Source organism: Peromyscus californicus, unplaced genomic scaffold (assembly GCF_007827085.1).
Source record: "Peromyscus californicus insignis strain IS unplaced genomic scaffold, ASM782708v3 Scaffold_10__1_contigs__length_136768540, whole genome shotgun sequence".
NCBI classification, from domain to species: domain Eukaryota; kingdom Metazoa; phylum Chordata; class Mammalia; order Rodentia; family Cricetidae; genus Peromyscus; species Peromyscus californicus.
The window spans coordinates 1,937,249-1,952,435 of NW_026294391.1; the positions used below are offsets into that span (position 1 = coordinate 1,937,249).

At 40.9% G+C, this 15,187-nt stretch overlaps 1 protein-coding gene across 1 annotated transcript in view; it reads left to right on the forward strand.

The window, feature by feature from the left end:
• Nucleotides 1-656: 656 nt before the first annotated feature.
• The window catches only part of Slc9a7 (solute carrier family 9 member A7), a 171,008-nt gene continuing 156,477 nt past the window's right edge, over nt 657-15,187 (forward strand). Inside the window, exon 1 of the mRNA XM_052734311.1 lies at nt 657-1,132. Coding sequence (XP_052590271.1) covers nt 805-1,132 — 328 coding nt within the window. The 5' untranslated portion in view covers nt 657-804. The remainder of the gene's footprint in view (nt 1,133-15,187) is intronic.

Sequence of the window (15,187 nt, forward strand, 5' to 3'; positions counted from 1 at the left end):
GTCTAGATGATGTAGGTATTTATTTTATCGCTCTCACCGATTGCCCTTACCTATCCTTACATTGAGACAGACTAGAACACAGTTCATTTGAATGATGCCTGGAAGACTCTGGGGAGTCATGAGACTCTGGATACAGTCCGAAAGGTGACAAAAAGAGGAGTGTGTGTGTGTGTGTGTGTGTGTGTGTGTGTGTGTGTGTGTGTGTGTGTGTGTGTGTGTGTGTAGGAACGGTAATATGGTTTTGTAACTGCTGGGAGGCCCCACTTTACTGGACTCAGGCCACACACCCATGTGACATCAAACTCTTAACCATGGCGCCAGAGATACGACTGGAGATCTTGCAGAGAGTCAATCCGAGCTGATGTTCCTTGCCAGGAGCGAATGACCTCTGCAGTCCCATTTAGGTAGGTTGGCGGCTACTACCCAGAAACTGTCTAGCCGACCCCAGACGGTCTGACCAGGTACTCCTGGACAGGATGATCAGCGTGGCGCCCCGGAAGAGCTGGCCGCCCGCCTGGCGGAGGAGGATAGAGCCCGCCCCACTTGGTCAGCGGGGTGGCCGTGCTCTAGGCAGAGGGAGGGGGGAACGAACAGGTGCGCGGGCGGGGGGGCGGTGCTTGGGGATCCTGCGCACTGAGCGCGCCCCTCCCCCGCAGCTTGGTGCAGCCCAGGCCGGGCGCTAGAGGCGGGAGGAGGAGCTGCGGCTGTAGCCACCCGGGTAGGTCTGCACCGCGGGAAGCTGCCGACGACCGCGCGGGCTGTTGCTGGTCCCCGCGTGGAAGAGGCGCGGGCGGCCCCGGAGTCATGGAGCCTAGTGACGCGGCGCAGCCCGGTCCAGGGAGGGCTATTTGGGCGCTGTCGCCGCGGCTGCTGCTGCTGCCACTGTTGCCGGTGCTGCTGGGTCGGGGGCTGCGGGCCGGGGCCGCGGCCTCCTCCTCTGGGGCGGCGGCTGAGGACAGTAGCGCCATGGAGGAGCTCGCCACTGAGAAGGAGGCGGAGGAGAGCCACCGACAGGATAGCGTCAGCCTGCTCACCTTCATCCTGCTGCTCACCCTCACCATCCTCACCATCTGGCTCTTCAAGCACCGCCGGGTGCGCTTCCTGCACGAGACCGGGCTGGCCATGATCTATGGTGAGTTCCCTGCCACTGCCCCGGCCCACATCCCTTGGGCGGCCCTCTCTGCTCCTCCTGGTGCTGCACTGTGCTCTCGCTTCACTTCCCAAGGAGTTTCTTCTTTTGCGTTTCCCGCTGAGACGCTGTGGGTTTCCAAGGTCAACTGTCAGCATTTTGCTGGCTTTCTGCTATGATTAAAAAGCATTTTGTCCCGTTTCAACGTTTATTTACCAGGCACCAAGATGAAAGACACTGAGGTGGCCCCTTGGCTCCTCTGCTTGATTGTGTCTCTGTTGTGCCCCTCTCCATCAACATCCACTCCCCTTTCCACCCCAGTTTAGATCTGCAGAGGGTACAGGAGCAGGAGGTGGGTGATTTCCCAGGGAGCTGTCCCACCCCAGGGGACAGACCACAGAAGGGTGAGAAATAGGTCTGAATATGTCTTGACCTGGGCTGCCCATCATAGTCATCCCAGGTAGGTGTCCAATTCTGAGGTCTGTGTTCTTTTTATCTCTTGTCAATAATGTTCGAGCACGAATGAAAGATGAGTGTGGTCTAGGACCCAGAGTGGTGACACCACCATGTCAGGCCTAACTATGGAGACAGGTATCCTTAATGTCTCATTGGGAAGTTACACCTATTTCCTTGCTTTCTGCAAGCCAAGGGTAGCTCTTGTATCCCTAAAATGGTAATATGAAGCAACTTTGAAGACACATTTCTGAGTGTGTAGAGGGAAAAGTGATTTTAATTTTTGAGTCAGTCCCCTTTTGTTAAGGATGGGCTGATATCAATATCCTTTCTGGATTTAATAGTACACAGCACATTACATGGACAGGGTTATAACATGGATAATAACAACCACAATCTGAGTCATCCTTTTTTTTTTGTCTGTGTGTGTCTCCTGTCTTTTTCCCCTCACCCCTACCCCATTCACTCCAAACTGGAGCCAAGCATCCTTGTTTAATTTAATTCAGAGGTGTGAAAGCCCACAACCAGCATCCTCCAATGAAATAAAAGAGCCACTTCAGGACTATTTCCCAAGCCAGAGCATTATTGTTCATTACAGTATACTCCATTCAATTTCCATCCAGGGATCCCTGACAGAGAATGGAAAGCAGGCAGCTTAATCTTTAATGTGTAAATTACCCTTGGCCCTGGGCCTTTATGTCTCATGGTTCTTGGTTAGTTATTAATAGCCAGGGCTTATGACCACCAAACCCTTTCAGACAAATTATATAAGGGACTAGTCGGGAGTCTTCCAGTTTGGAAGTAGTGGCCTAAACAGATCTTGAAACCATAAAACCAAAAACCTAGGTGGTTATTGGAAATCACAGGTCTCAGGACAGACTTGGCCTCCATGCTTGCTCATGGAGCCTCTGTGGTTTGTGTTAGTTGGTGACAAATGAGTGACACAAGGAAAGCAGGTAAACTGAGATGTTTCCTGAGCAGATAGTGAATGAGGAATTAAAGTATGCTGCCATCTTAGATGATTGTCTCAGAGCCGTGTTGGAAATGAAGACTGCCTTTGTATGTTTATACAAAGCTATGAGCATGTATTTGTCTTACAGGTCTCAGAATCAACTCATTAAAGAACAGTGTGAAATAGAAAATATGTTTGGCAGGCATGTTCAAAAACATAGAAAATGAATGGGGATAAAAATATGTGTTCTGAGGGTAATTCTATGTTCATAGAATTTAGTAATTTTTCTTTTGCTTTTGTTTTGTTCCAGACAGGGTCTTGCATAGTAGCTTAGGCTGTCCTGAAACTCACTGTGTAGCCTTGGTTGGCCTTGAATTTAGGACAGTCCTCCTGCCTCAGCCTCCTGAGTACTAGGGTTACATTTATGAGCTACCACACCCAGCTTCAGTCATCTTTTATCTTAAAGCTTAAAAACAACAGTAGGATTTTCTTTCACTGATATATACTTTAAAAATTCACCTCAGTGTTTCAGTCATTGGGACCATATGCCAGTGTGCTGTTTCATTTTGTGAATAGTCATGCTATAAATCTCATAATATACCTGTATAATTTTGTCCTATGTATTTGGGTCTTCTTGCTACTTTTAAATATATTGAGAAATTTATTTTGTCAATGTGGGATTTCCTGGGTTATGTCAAATATTAATGTTGATGTGGGTTGTTTGTAGTTGCGAGAAAATATTTCTTTCCAGGATATTTGACTTCTGTTTCAATTCTCTACACAAATCTGAATTCTAATGTTATTCGATTACTAAATTTTCCATTATATACTTAAGATTATTAGAGTGCTTAGAGTCTCCTGCCTAGGAGACTAACCTCTGCACATGCACATTAGTGTGCACACCTGAACACACCTGTGCACACACATGCATCTGCCCACAGACAAAGAAATCAGATTTTATTTCTCAATATCAATGGAGGAAGTAAGTAGTTGTCCTCTTGTCTCTGAGTAATAAAGGGCAGGAAGGCTTAGGGGGAAGCACTTGTTGAGTATCTGCTCTGTTCTGGATATGCATATTAACTTCTGGAAGCTATAATTTAACTTCAAAATTTTTTATGAATAAATCTTTTTATAAATGAAAATGTTCAATTTTGAAACCCAAATCCCTTAACATTTAAAAGTCTCTTTCCTGTCATCTATTTTATTGGCATATATTCATTGTACATACTACTGGTTTTCATAAGAACATTTGACACAAGTATTTAATATACCTTGACAGTGTTTTCCTCATACCCTGCTATCCTCCACTTTTTTCTTCTCCTGCTACTTCCCTTTGTTCCCTTCGAATAGTGGTTCTCAACCTTCCTAATGCTGCCACCTTTTAATACAGTTCTTCATGCTATGGTGACTCCCAACCATAAAATTATTTTTGTTGCTACTTAATAACTATAATTTTGCTACTGTTATGAACTGTAATTTATTTTTGGACATAGAGGTTTGCCAAAGGGGTCACAACCCACAGGTTGAGAACCACTGTTCTAGACATTCAAGCTTCTATTTTCATGTCATACATATATGCATGATTTTATGTTATATCTCTAAAAACTGGGATTTTCAAGTGAGAGAAAATATGCAATATTTGTCTTTTTGAGTCTGACTTAATTTACTTATTGTGATAATCTGTGGCTGCACACATTTTTCTGCAAACCACATAATTTCATTCTTCATGGATGAGTAAAATTCCATTGTGTATGTATACCACATTTTCTTTATCTATTTCTCTGATGCCAGACACCTAAGTTGGTTCTATAGTTTAGCTATTGTGAATCCTGCTGCAGTAAGCATGGATGTGCAAGGATCTCTGGGATGTCTTGTCTTGGAATCCTTTGAGTAAATACCTAGGAGTCTTCCACCTTTTTCTATTGAACTGATATTTAATCTGAGAGGAGTATCTTTAGTTTTAAACAAATAAGCTAGTACAATTATAAATATCTATAGAAGTATATGTAATGGGCTAGTCATTGGTTTCTTTAGGAGACAGAACCTTAGTAACTGACATTTGAGTGGGAGATGTCATCATGTACTTTTTTGTGCATTTTGGTTTTTGAACTGTAGAAGTGTTATTACCTAGTAGCATGGCTTATGCCTTCTTTGATGTGTGTGCTTCTTGTATCACTCAATGTAACACCCACTTCTCCCTATTCATATCATGGTATGTTATCCCATTGTCTCCAGGGAGTAGTTATTACATTAGGAATTTGCACAAATAGATCTTGTAGTAGTATTTGCTTGGCTACAAAGGACCTAAAGACAATAAGAGACACATTGTGAATGTTTAGCATTTGTAGTAAAAGACAAGTACTAAAGGAAAGTTATAAGCATTCTTCCCTGACAAGAGACTAAGACAGCTACATGGCACAGTATTCCCAGACCTGACTTTCCAGGGAGTTTGAAAGCAACCCCCAAACCTTGACATGCCAGCTATAGACATCTGGGTGAAGCATTAACATGGCACCAGTCTAACCAGTTTCATTAGGTTAGGGAGCTCCCAGTTGACTCTGTAGGTGATTAAGCACCATCCTGAAGTTACTGAGCCTTGCATGTCTGCACAGCCGAAATAGCAAATTTTTGAGGCAGGGGAAGGTGGCATAAATAGACTGTCAGTTAATTGTGGTTCTCTCATTTTTACAGTAGTTCTACTTCCTCCATAGTGTTTTTGTGACAACTGACGTGTATCTAAAATAATATCACTATAGTACACTAGTCTACCACCTGCTTCTTAATTCTCCCTTTTTCATGTCTGCCAGCTTTCTGAAGACTTACTGGTCAGCCATTGCAAGTTATTTTAAGTTGTGGGTTCCTTGCTGCTGCTCTGTTAATGACTGGACCTGGATTGCTAAATACAGCCTGAGAGTGGACCTTACAGACAAGTTATGAAAGGGCTAAAATATGATGTAGTAATTAAACTTACATTTGGGCATCTTTGTTGGTGAGACTCTAATTGCTCAGATACCAGAGAGAAACGACTTAAGGGAGGGAGGATTGGTTTCATCTCGTGGTTTCAACCTGTCACAGTGTGGAGGGCTTTGTGGAGCATAGGGGTTTCCATTATGTTGTTCAGGAAGCAGAGAGTGTGCCTGCTGCATGGGCTAGTTCTCCCTCCCCCGTTTTTTAAAATCTAATCTAGATCCCCATCCATGGATTAGTGTTGCCTACTTTCAGGGAAAGTCTTTCATTCTTAGATTATCCTCTCTGGAAACACCTTCACAGATACATTCAAAGGTACACTTCAGTATTCTAGGTGCTTCTCAGTCCAGTCATATGATTATTGATCATTGTTACCCCTCCCTCACAACTTTACCGGTTGAGACACAACACACAAATACATCTCTTTCACTCATAACATTGCACCATGGGCCTCTAAAGGCTCATAACTATCTCATATTGCAAAATAGATTTAGTCCATCTCCAGAAGCCCCCAGTCTCAGTAGTTAGTTCCAGCACTGCTCAAGAGTTCAAGTCCAGAATTTCTTCTCAATAATGAAATCAACTTTTAGCTGTGAGCCCCTGTAGAATAATGGCACAGAGGAGATTGCCTATTCTAAAAGGGAGGATGGAGAAATAGAAAAGAAGGATCAGACAAGAGCAAGACTGAAACCCTACAGGGAAAAATGAAGTCCTGTAGCTTTATGTCTAGCACCTGTAGCATGTGGTGATGTGACATGAGGTCTGAGGGATTGGCAGCCCCACCCCTATAACCTTGCTGGTTGTAGTCCACATGGGTTTTCTCTTGCGCTGGCTCTATTTCCTGCTTCCAGCCCTCCTTGGTATCTCCAATATTCTGGGCTCTGCATTACATCTTTGATTTAATTCTCCCAGTTTCATACATTGCCCTCTTGGGGGTTGCCTGCTGTACATTACCTAGCTTCTCAGGTATTCTTTTGAAGTCTGAGAGGAAGTTTCAATGGCTCTGAAATGGCATGCAAAACTAGAATCACTTGGACAACACTAAAGCCTGCCATTTTTGAGACTCCAAATTTGTGGGTGTATGGTTAATTCCGAAGATACCCTCTGTAATTTTTTCTTATTGTCCTGTTTCAAAACACTTGGCTTCTTTTAAAAGACTTTTTTGTTTTGTTTTTAAAGACAGGGTTTCCTCTGTGTAGCCTTGTCCTGGAACTAGCTCTGTAGACCATGCTGGCCTCAAACTCACAGAGATCTGCCTGTCTCTGCCTCCAGAGTGCTGGGATTAAAGATGTGCGCCACCACTGCTTGTCTTGAAAGACTTTTAAAAATAGGGTTTTAAAAAGATTTTTCTTTTTAATTATATTTGTGTGTGTGTGTGTGTGTGTGTGTGTGTGTGTGTGTGTGTGTGTGTGTGTACAGGTGCTAGAGGAGGCTAGAAAGAGTGTGTCAGATTCGATGAAGCTGGAATTGTGGCAGTTGTGAGCCACCTGACATGGGTGCTGGGAACTAAACTCAGGTCCTCTGGAAGTGCTCTTAACTGCAGAGCAATCTCTTCAGCCCCTACTTTTAAATTATTTTAATCTATACAGACATCATTCCTTCCCAGGCTATATATTTTCATGGACTTTTTTCAGGGTCTTATAAGGTTTTCAGACTTTTCTGTTCTTCATTTTTCTTCCAATTCTCACTGTAAACCTGACCAAGAGCTTCCAGCAGCATTCATACTACAGCCTGAATGCTGCTAACGCTTTGAAATTTCTTCCTTCAGATTAATTGTTTTGTTGTCTTTGAAAAAAGTCTCAGGACATATATAAAAATATAGACAAGTTATTTGCCAGAATGTAACACGAATGTCTTCTGATCCAATTTCTAGTGGAATCTTTGTTTCCACCCGAAACTTTGTGGCATTCTGTATCTATCCTGTTCTTCTGAGCTCCCACTGGACTCAGCCTCAAACTCTGTTTACAGGGCTTCTTAGTCTACAGCTTCAGATGTTTTCATATTTCTCTCCCAAATCCATTCCAAAGGTTTCAGAACCATGTTACCAGGTAGTCATGGCAACAGCCCTGTATTTCTGTTAGTGAGACTTTCTTATTTTCTTATTGCTGTTTTTGAGAGAGACAGCTTAGAGGAGGAAGAATTTTTTTTGTTTATTTGTTTTTGTTGGTTTGTTTTTCGAGACAGTGTTTCCTTGTGTAGTGCTGGCCATCCTGGAACTTGCTTTGTAGACCAGGCTGACCTGGAACTCACAGAGATCCACCTGCCTTTGCCTCCTGAGTACCGGGATTGAAGCCGTGCACCACCACAGGTAGCTGAGAAAGGATTAATTTTGGACCATGGTTTCAGAAATTTCAGTTTATCATGGCAGGGAGGACATAGCATAGTCATATCATATAAAACGGCTTACATTATTGTGGCAGTGTGGGGGGAGACACTGCACTTGTGGGATTTTTCCTTTTTCCTCTTTTTAAAAATATTTTAATTTATTTATTTTGTGTGTGTATGGATGTTTTGTCTACATGTATATCTGTTTGCCACCTGGTGTGCCTGGTGCTTGTGGGGGTCAGAAGAGGGTATCAGATCCCCTGGATCTGGAGTTACTGGGAATTGAACGTTGGTCCTCTCCATGAGCAGCCAGTGCTCTTAACCACAGAACCATCTTTCCAGCACCCCCCTTTCCTCTTTTATTCCATCTGGATCTCTAGCCTATGTGGTTGTGCTGCCCACGTTCAGTGTAGATCTCCGTCCCTTCTGGAAATGCATTCAGACACATTCAGAGGTGCTCTACCAATATCCTAACTGCTTGTCAGTCCATTCAGGCTCACAATCAAGATTAATTATCTGAATCTGTGAACAAACATGGCACACTTACCTCCTGGTTAATCAGGTATTCTCTTTAAAAGAGCCTCTCACCTTGGCCCAAGTTTAGCGTAGTCTCACTTTGGTAACACATGTCCCTGGATTCAATTTCTGGTCTGCTACTTATGAAGCTGTATGACTTTGAGTAAATTCTCTGAACCTTAGTTTCCTCTTTTGGGAAATGGAGATCAAATTGCTGACCTCATAGGGCTGAAGTATTCTAAAAGGTTAAGATACAGTGTCTGATACTTAACAATTTGGTAAATATTAGTTTCCATTCTCACTTAAGACTTTGTGATTTCCTTGGCAAGCTTTGCCTCTTGAAGTTTGGTTGTTCAAAAGAAGACATATAATTTTAAGGTCATGAAGGCACAGTTAATGGTGAGGAGAATTGCATATTATTATATTTTCTGGTGTGCTGTTTGCTAATACCTAGAAAAAAGTTGCAATGCGGCTACCCTTCTCTTTTATCTATCAGTTTCAATTCTTGCCCTTTATCCTCCAGAAATTTGTGTTAATATATTACATTGAATATTTGCTGCAGCAGAAGAAAAAAGAAATACCAAGAATGGAATAGTTAAATGATACTACATTTCAATTAAAGAATACTATACAGCCAGTGGGGAAAAAAGGTGTTTTGGGATATCTTATAAGGCAGCTGTTGATATAGTAGTGTTGTGGGAGAAGATAAGGTATAGAATATTATAGGTAACATTGTTTTGTTCTACCAATAATTACATGAGGTATACACTTAAACACTATGTATAATGTGTGTATGTTTTTTTTTGAAAACATAATTTTGGTTGTGAGCCTAGCTATTAATGGCTGAGCCGTCTCTCCAGCCTGAAAACACATATGATAACTTAAATGTAACCTTTCACCAGGCCTGGTAGTGCCTAGTTCCACATACTTAGGAGGCCAATGTAAGAGAATTTTAAGTTTCAAGGACTGCCTAGGCTACAGAGTGAGTTCAAGACCAGACTGGGTAGCTTAATAAGACTTTGTCTCAAAATACAAAAGTTAAAAGAGCTGGAGATATAGCTCAGTGGTGCAGGCCTGTTCACCATTTGCAAGAACCTTGGTCAAACCATAGTGCCACAGAAAGTTAGCCTTTTAGAAATGAGTTATCATTAGAAAATTGCTATTTTGTAGCTCCCAATGATAACTGATTTAGATAATGATTTTCAGTAAATTCCAGTCATAGGTAAAAGTCAGTTGTGTACCCACTGCAGAGCCTACTCATCTCCAAAGCAAAGCTTCAAGCTCATGGTCACTTAGAAAGTCCCAGTTTAACTCAGGGGGCCATAGAACAAAAGGACATGAATATGGGAGAGGGACTTGGATGGTAGAGGGTGCAATATTAGGGGCAGGAGAGAGATGAAAGAGGGTGAGGGTTGATGGTAATCAGAATGCATTATATATACTGATATGTGTGTGTATGAAATGGTCAAAGAACAAATTTTATAAATGACAACAATTAATAAAGTAAAAATTAAAAACTCCTCCTCCAAAAAGAAAACGACAAAAACAAATTCTCTGATACATCCATGTTCTTAAGAATAGTAAGTTATAGAGAGTTATTGTACAGATTAATTAGTAGCCTGGCATCTCCTCTGCCTTCGAGTTGTGTGTGAATTGAGCAACACTTGGACAAGATGGGGTATTCAGTCCTAATGGTTCTTTTGAATGCTTGAGAGCATTTGGAGTTTCATTACATGTGCCAGGAGCTGGGATGTTTGGATAGGTGCAAATCTCTAGTGAAGAGCAGGAAACTATGTCAGGGAGAAACTGAAGTGTGTTTCCCTACTTCATGAGTTAAAGCTGCCTTCTGAGTAACTACATCTGGAGTTTATTTCTTAATGGAGTGAAGACAATATAAATGAATTAAGGTCTTTTGCCCATAAAAACGTAAAATCTATAGCTTTAGTAAAATCACTGATATACTAACATAGTAATTTATTGTGTGCTTGATTTCTTTCATTTTTTTTAATACTCAGTGCTAGTGAAGTCATGGTTATTAGAGGAGAATCCACAACCACTAATTGCTTTTAGAAGGAAATTATCTCAACATGAGATTCTAGCTCTAGAGCAGTGGTTCTCAACCTTCCTAATGCTCCAGCTCTTTAATACAGTTCCTCATGCTGTGGTCACCTTCAACCATAAAATTATTTTCATTGCTACTTCATAACTGTAATTTTGCTGCTACTATAAATCTTAATGTAAGTATTTTTAGAGATAGAGGTTTGCCAAAGGGGGTTGCGATCCACAGGTTGAGAACCACTGCTCTAGGTGATACTATATAGATAATTTTCACTTTAAAAATATTTTTTATTTAGTAAAGAACTATATGATTTCAAAAAATTAATCTGAGTCTAACTCAGGATTAGACTTCTCTTTCAGTTTACAAGAAATAAAGGGGCTAGAGAAGTTACAGTATGAGAAAATCAGACAAATTGAGAATGTAAGCCATCTTTACATTCTGATCTGTTTAAAAAGTCACTGTTACGGGAAAGAGATAGGGTAGGGGGCTCTACATTAAGGAAGACCAAAGAAGGCTAGGTACCTATATCACAGGAAACTTGATTAGCTCCTGGTCCATTAAAATGAATTGTAAATGTTTGTTTTGGGAGCTGTTAGTGTTTTGTGAATGTGAATTTGTATAGATGGTGTAATATGAGAAAATTATCATTTTTGTTAGGATAATTGGAACAATATGGGAGAATATACTTGTTCTCTCAAGATATAGGCTAAATTATTTAGAGGTGAAGTGAACTGGGTCCTAATATGTTCAACTTTTATAAAAGTTCAGTCAAAAACCAAACATAGATTATGTATGTATGTATAGATACAAAAAACAAAACCAAATATGCAATATACTGGCAATTGTTAATGTAGGTGGAGGGTGAAATGGTGTGCATTATATTATTGCTTAAAATTTTCTGTATGTTTTGAATTTTCAAAAAGTAAAATATCTGGAGAAAGGGTTTGGGATGTCACTCAGATGGTAGAATGCTTGCCTAGCTGCATGGAACTCTGGATTTGATTCCCAGCACTGTATAAACTAGATGTATACATGTCTGTAACTCCAGAATTCATGAAATCGAGGCAGGAGAAGCAGTTCAAGCAACACAGGGAGTTCAGGCTGGCCTGGGCTACCTGAAATGGTCTAAAAAAAATTGAGAAAGAGTAGCCATCCTGTTAACCTGTTAGCTGTTAACCTCCCTGAAAACTAGAAGTTGTACATGTAGTGCCTGTAATTCTAGTCAAACTTTTTGATACTAACTGACATTAGTTAACATGAGATGTTAGCCCTGAGTCAAGTTTCACATTCTATTTGATTTTAAATTCATGTGTCTTTAAAAAAAATTGCCTGTGCTCTGCCAGGGTGGTAGTGTATAGTTGTAATTTCAGCACTTGGAAGATGGAGACGGGAATGAGTTGAAGGTCTTCCCAGCTACAAGCAAGTTAGAGGGCAGCTTGTACTATATGAGTCCCTATCTCAAAAACTAACAACTAACCAAACAACCAAAAATCAACAAAAAATAGGTCTGGAAAGATGGCTTAATTGGTAGTGTCTGCCACGTAAGCATGAAGACTTGAGTTTGGATCCTCAGCACCCACTTAAAAACCAGGCATGGCGATAAGTGTCTGCTACCCTAATATTGGGATTGGAGTGAGACTGGCACATGTCCAGAGTGCACTGGCCAGCCAGTTTAGCCCAATTGTTGAGCTCTGGGCTCGGTGAGAGACCTCTTAAAACTAGGGTGGAAAGCAGTAGAGGAAGACCGCTGGCATGAACCTCTGGCATCCATGTACATGCACACACACAAACACATTTGCACATACACAAACATAAAAAGCATATTAAAATAAAAAGCAATGAAAAATTGCCTGTGCTCATCTTGCATAAGTGTCTTCTCCATGTAATCTTCTTTTCCTTTCTCCAGTTGTCAGCTGGAGGGGGGATGATTCCACGGCCCTAAAAAGTGGGGAAGGCACAAAACAGAAGGTACCTGATCCCCAAGTAACAATGTAGAGAGCCAGCCTGTCCTTCTTCTGGCCCATCATGTGTGTGAGAACGAGCTTCACTTATGTTAGATCATGAAAACATGGGGTCAGTTTGTTTTAACAATGAACATTACCCTAACACAAATACCCATACTGATTTAAAGCTAAATAGCGTGCTTTAATTAAAGGAGAAAACTCTGCACCATAATATTGTTCCCATTTTCCAGCTGAAGAAATTGAAACTTGGTTCAAGATCTTTCTTTTTTTAGAGTCACATGTTTGTAATTGGGTAGTAGGCCTTTTCATTTATTTATTTATTTATTCATTTATTTATTTATTTTTTTGGGTAGTGAGTCTTTTAAAGGACTCTTAAATATGACTTGTGATGTGTTTGCTCAAGATACAGTATACCCTGAATCCTGTCCTATTACCTGATCCAGAAAATTTCAGGAAGATCTATACCCAGAGTATAAAACAAAGAAAAATGATCCTTTTGTAGTAGCCTACTCCCAAACTCCAGTGCAGACTTGAAAGCAGTGAGGTAGCCTAAGGTCCTTATCTAAATGGGAGCAAAATGTCTGCCCAGTTTTAGCTCAAATGTCTTTATGGTGTTAACTCCATTGATGTGACAAAGGCTACTAGTGTTTTAGGCAGGAAAACATTTAAGAGATCTTCAAAATGAGTGTACCAGGCCTTCTTTGCTTAGTATAGTGCCTTTTAATTTTCTTGACTTTAGGCTTCACTGTCATAAAGGTGGGCTTCAGACAGTGTGGGGCCTGCTGTACTCTCATGCCTCTTCCTGGTAATTGTGGGCTTATCAAGAATCTCTTGGGGGAGCTTTTCCAAGATACACTGAATTGTAAGCTGTGGGTGAGTGGAGAAACCTGTCTTGTTTGCCGCTGTTTCTTTAACTCCTAGAACATTGCCTGTCATATTGAATGTGCTCTGTAAACATTTAATCATTGTAGTCCATGGAAAACCAATATACTGTAACAGTACTTAGCATTCAATGCCTTTGTTCCAAGTTCTTGTGCTTCAGATTCATGCCAACAGGAAAGATTTAAAGACATAAATATCTGCATGAATGAGGATAGACTATTTAGGACAATGAAAGTTTATGTGTTTCCAGAAAATAGTGTGTTTAATTGATAAACCACAAGGTGGTTTTCTTTTTTAATGCTAGGGAGGAACACAGGGCCTTGTACATGATACCACTGAAGTGTATCCATAGCCCTTGATTTCTTTTTTGAGAGAGTCTCACTGTGTAGCCTAGAGTAGATTTGAACTTGTAATCTTCCTGCCTCAGTCTCCTTAGTGCTGGGCTTATAGGTGTCTGGGTTTTTTTTTACTTTTATAAAATATATATGCCTTAAAATTACCATTTTAATCATTTTGACTTTACCATTTAGTAGCATTTATAACATGTACAAAGTTATAAATGCTATAAAGTTATAAAACACTTCTGGCAATACAGATGCTGTGGAATAATCCACTTGAATACTGTAAACATTTGTCACTCCAATTGGTTTTATAAAATGCTGATTGGTCAGTAGCGAGGCAGGAAGTATAGGAGGGGTGACCAAAATAACGATGATGGGAAAGAGAAGGGTGGAGTCAGGAGTCACCAGCCAGATGCAGAGGGAGCAGGAGATGAATGTGCCATGCTAATAAATATACTGCCATGTGGCAAAGCATAAATAGAAATATGGGTTAACTTAAAATGTAAGAGCTAGTTAGTAATAAGCCTGAGCTATTGGCTGAGTATTTATAATTTATAATCAACTTCTGAGTGGGTATTTGGAAATAGGTGGTCAGGACAGGAAATGTCTGTTTACATACAGTAAAGAAGAATTTTCCAGAATGTTTAAAAGCATAGAGCTTTCATGTTGGGCTTGAATTGCATACTTGTGTACTCCTTGTGAGAGTAATGCAGGTTTTCTATTTGCTGCTGAACCTAATTGTAATGTTTATGTCAAGCTGCTAGTGTTACTTTAATTTAAATGTGAAACATGGGGTGTTTTGAGGAGCTGATGCAGATGTTCGTACCTACCATGCATACGGGCACTTCTTGTAGTTCTACTGGAAAATGAAGAGTAGACAGGAGTCCAGAGAAATAGTTTGAGGAAGGACTTCACATTTTAGGCACCACTTTCATTTGGTAACTGTTATTAGGCATCTGACAAGAACCTGCATATAGCACAAATCTTCATTGGTCTTAAATAATTAAAAACTCGGAGTCAGATATCAGGGTGAAAGCTGAAAGATCAGAGAAGCAGAGCCACTAGAGTTGTTACCTCAACTGAATTCTCAGCCTGAAAGGGGGTTGAGCTCCTGTCTCCTCCCTGCCTTATCACTTCCTCTCGCCCGGTCATATTACTTCCTGTTTCCTCCTCCCAAGTGCTGGGATTAAAGGTGTGTGCCTCCACTGCCTGGCCTCTAGTGGTTAGCTCCACACTCTGATATCTAGGCAAGCTTTATTTGTTAGATCACAAACAAAATATTACCACACCTGCATAGTAGGTGAAAAGGTCTTAGAATTAAGATACAATTTTACTCATGGCTGAGACTTATTAGAGTGAAAGGGGACACAGGAAGATCAACAAGGGAAAAACTCAAATGAGTGGAGTCTTGAAGAATTTAGATGTGAGCTTCTCAAGTTCTTCCATAGGGAAGTTGTAACTACAACTGTACAGAACAAGCTTCATCCTCTGGCAACATATACTTGCATTTCTGCTTATGTAGGGTTCCTTGATCCCTGCGGGGTAGGTAGTCTAATTCAGGATCCTGCACATGCTAGGCAGGTGCCCTACCATTGAGCC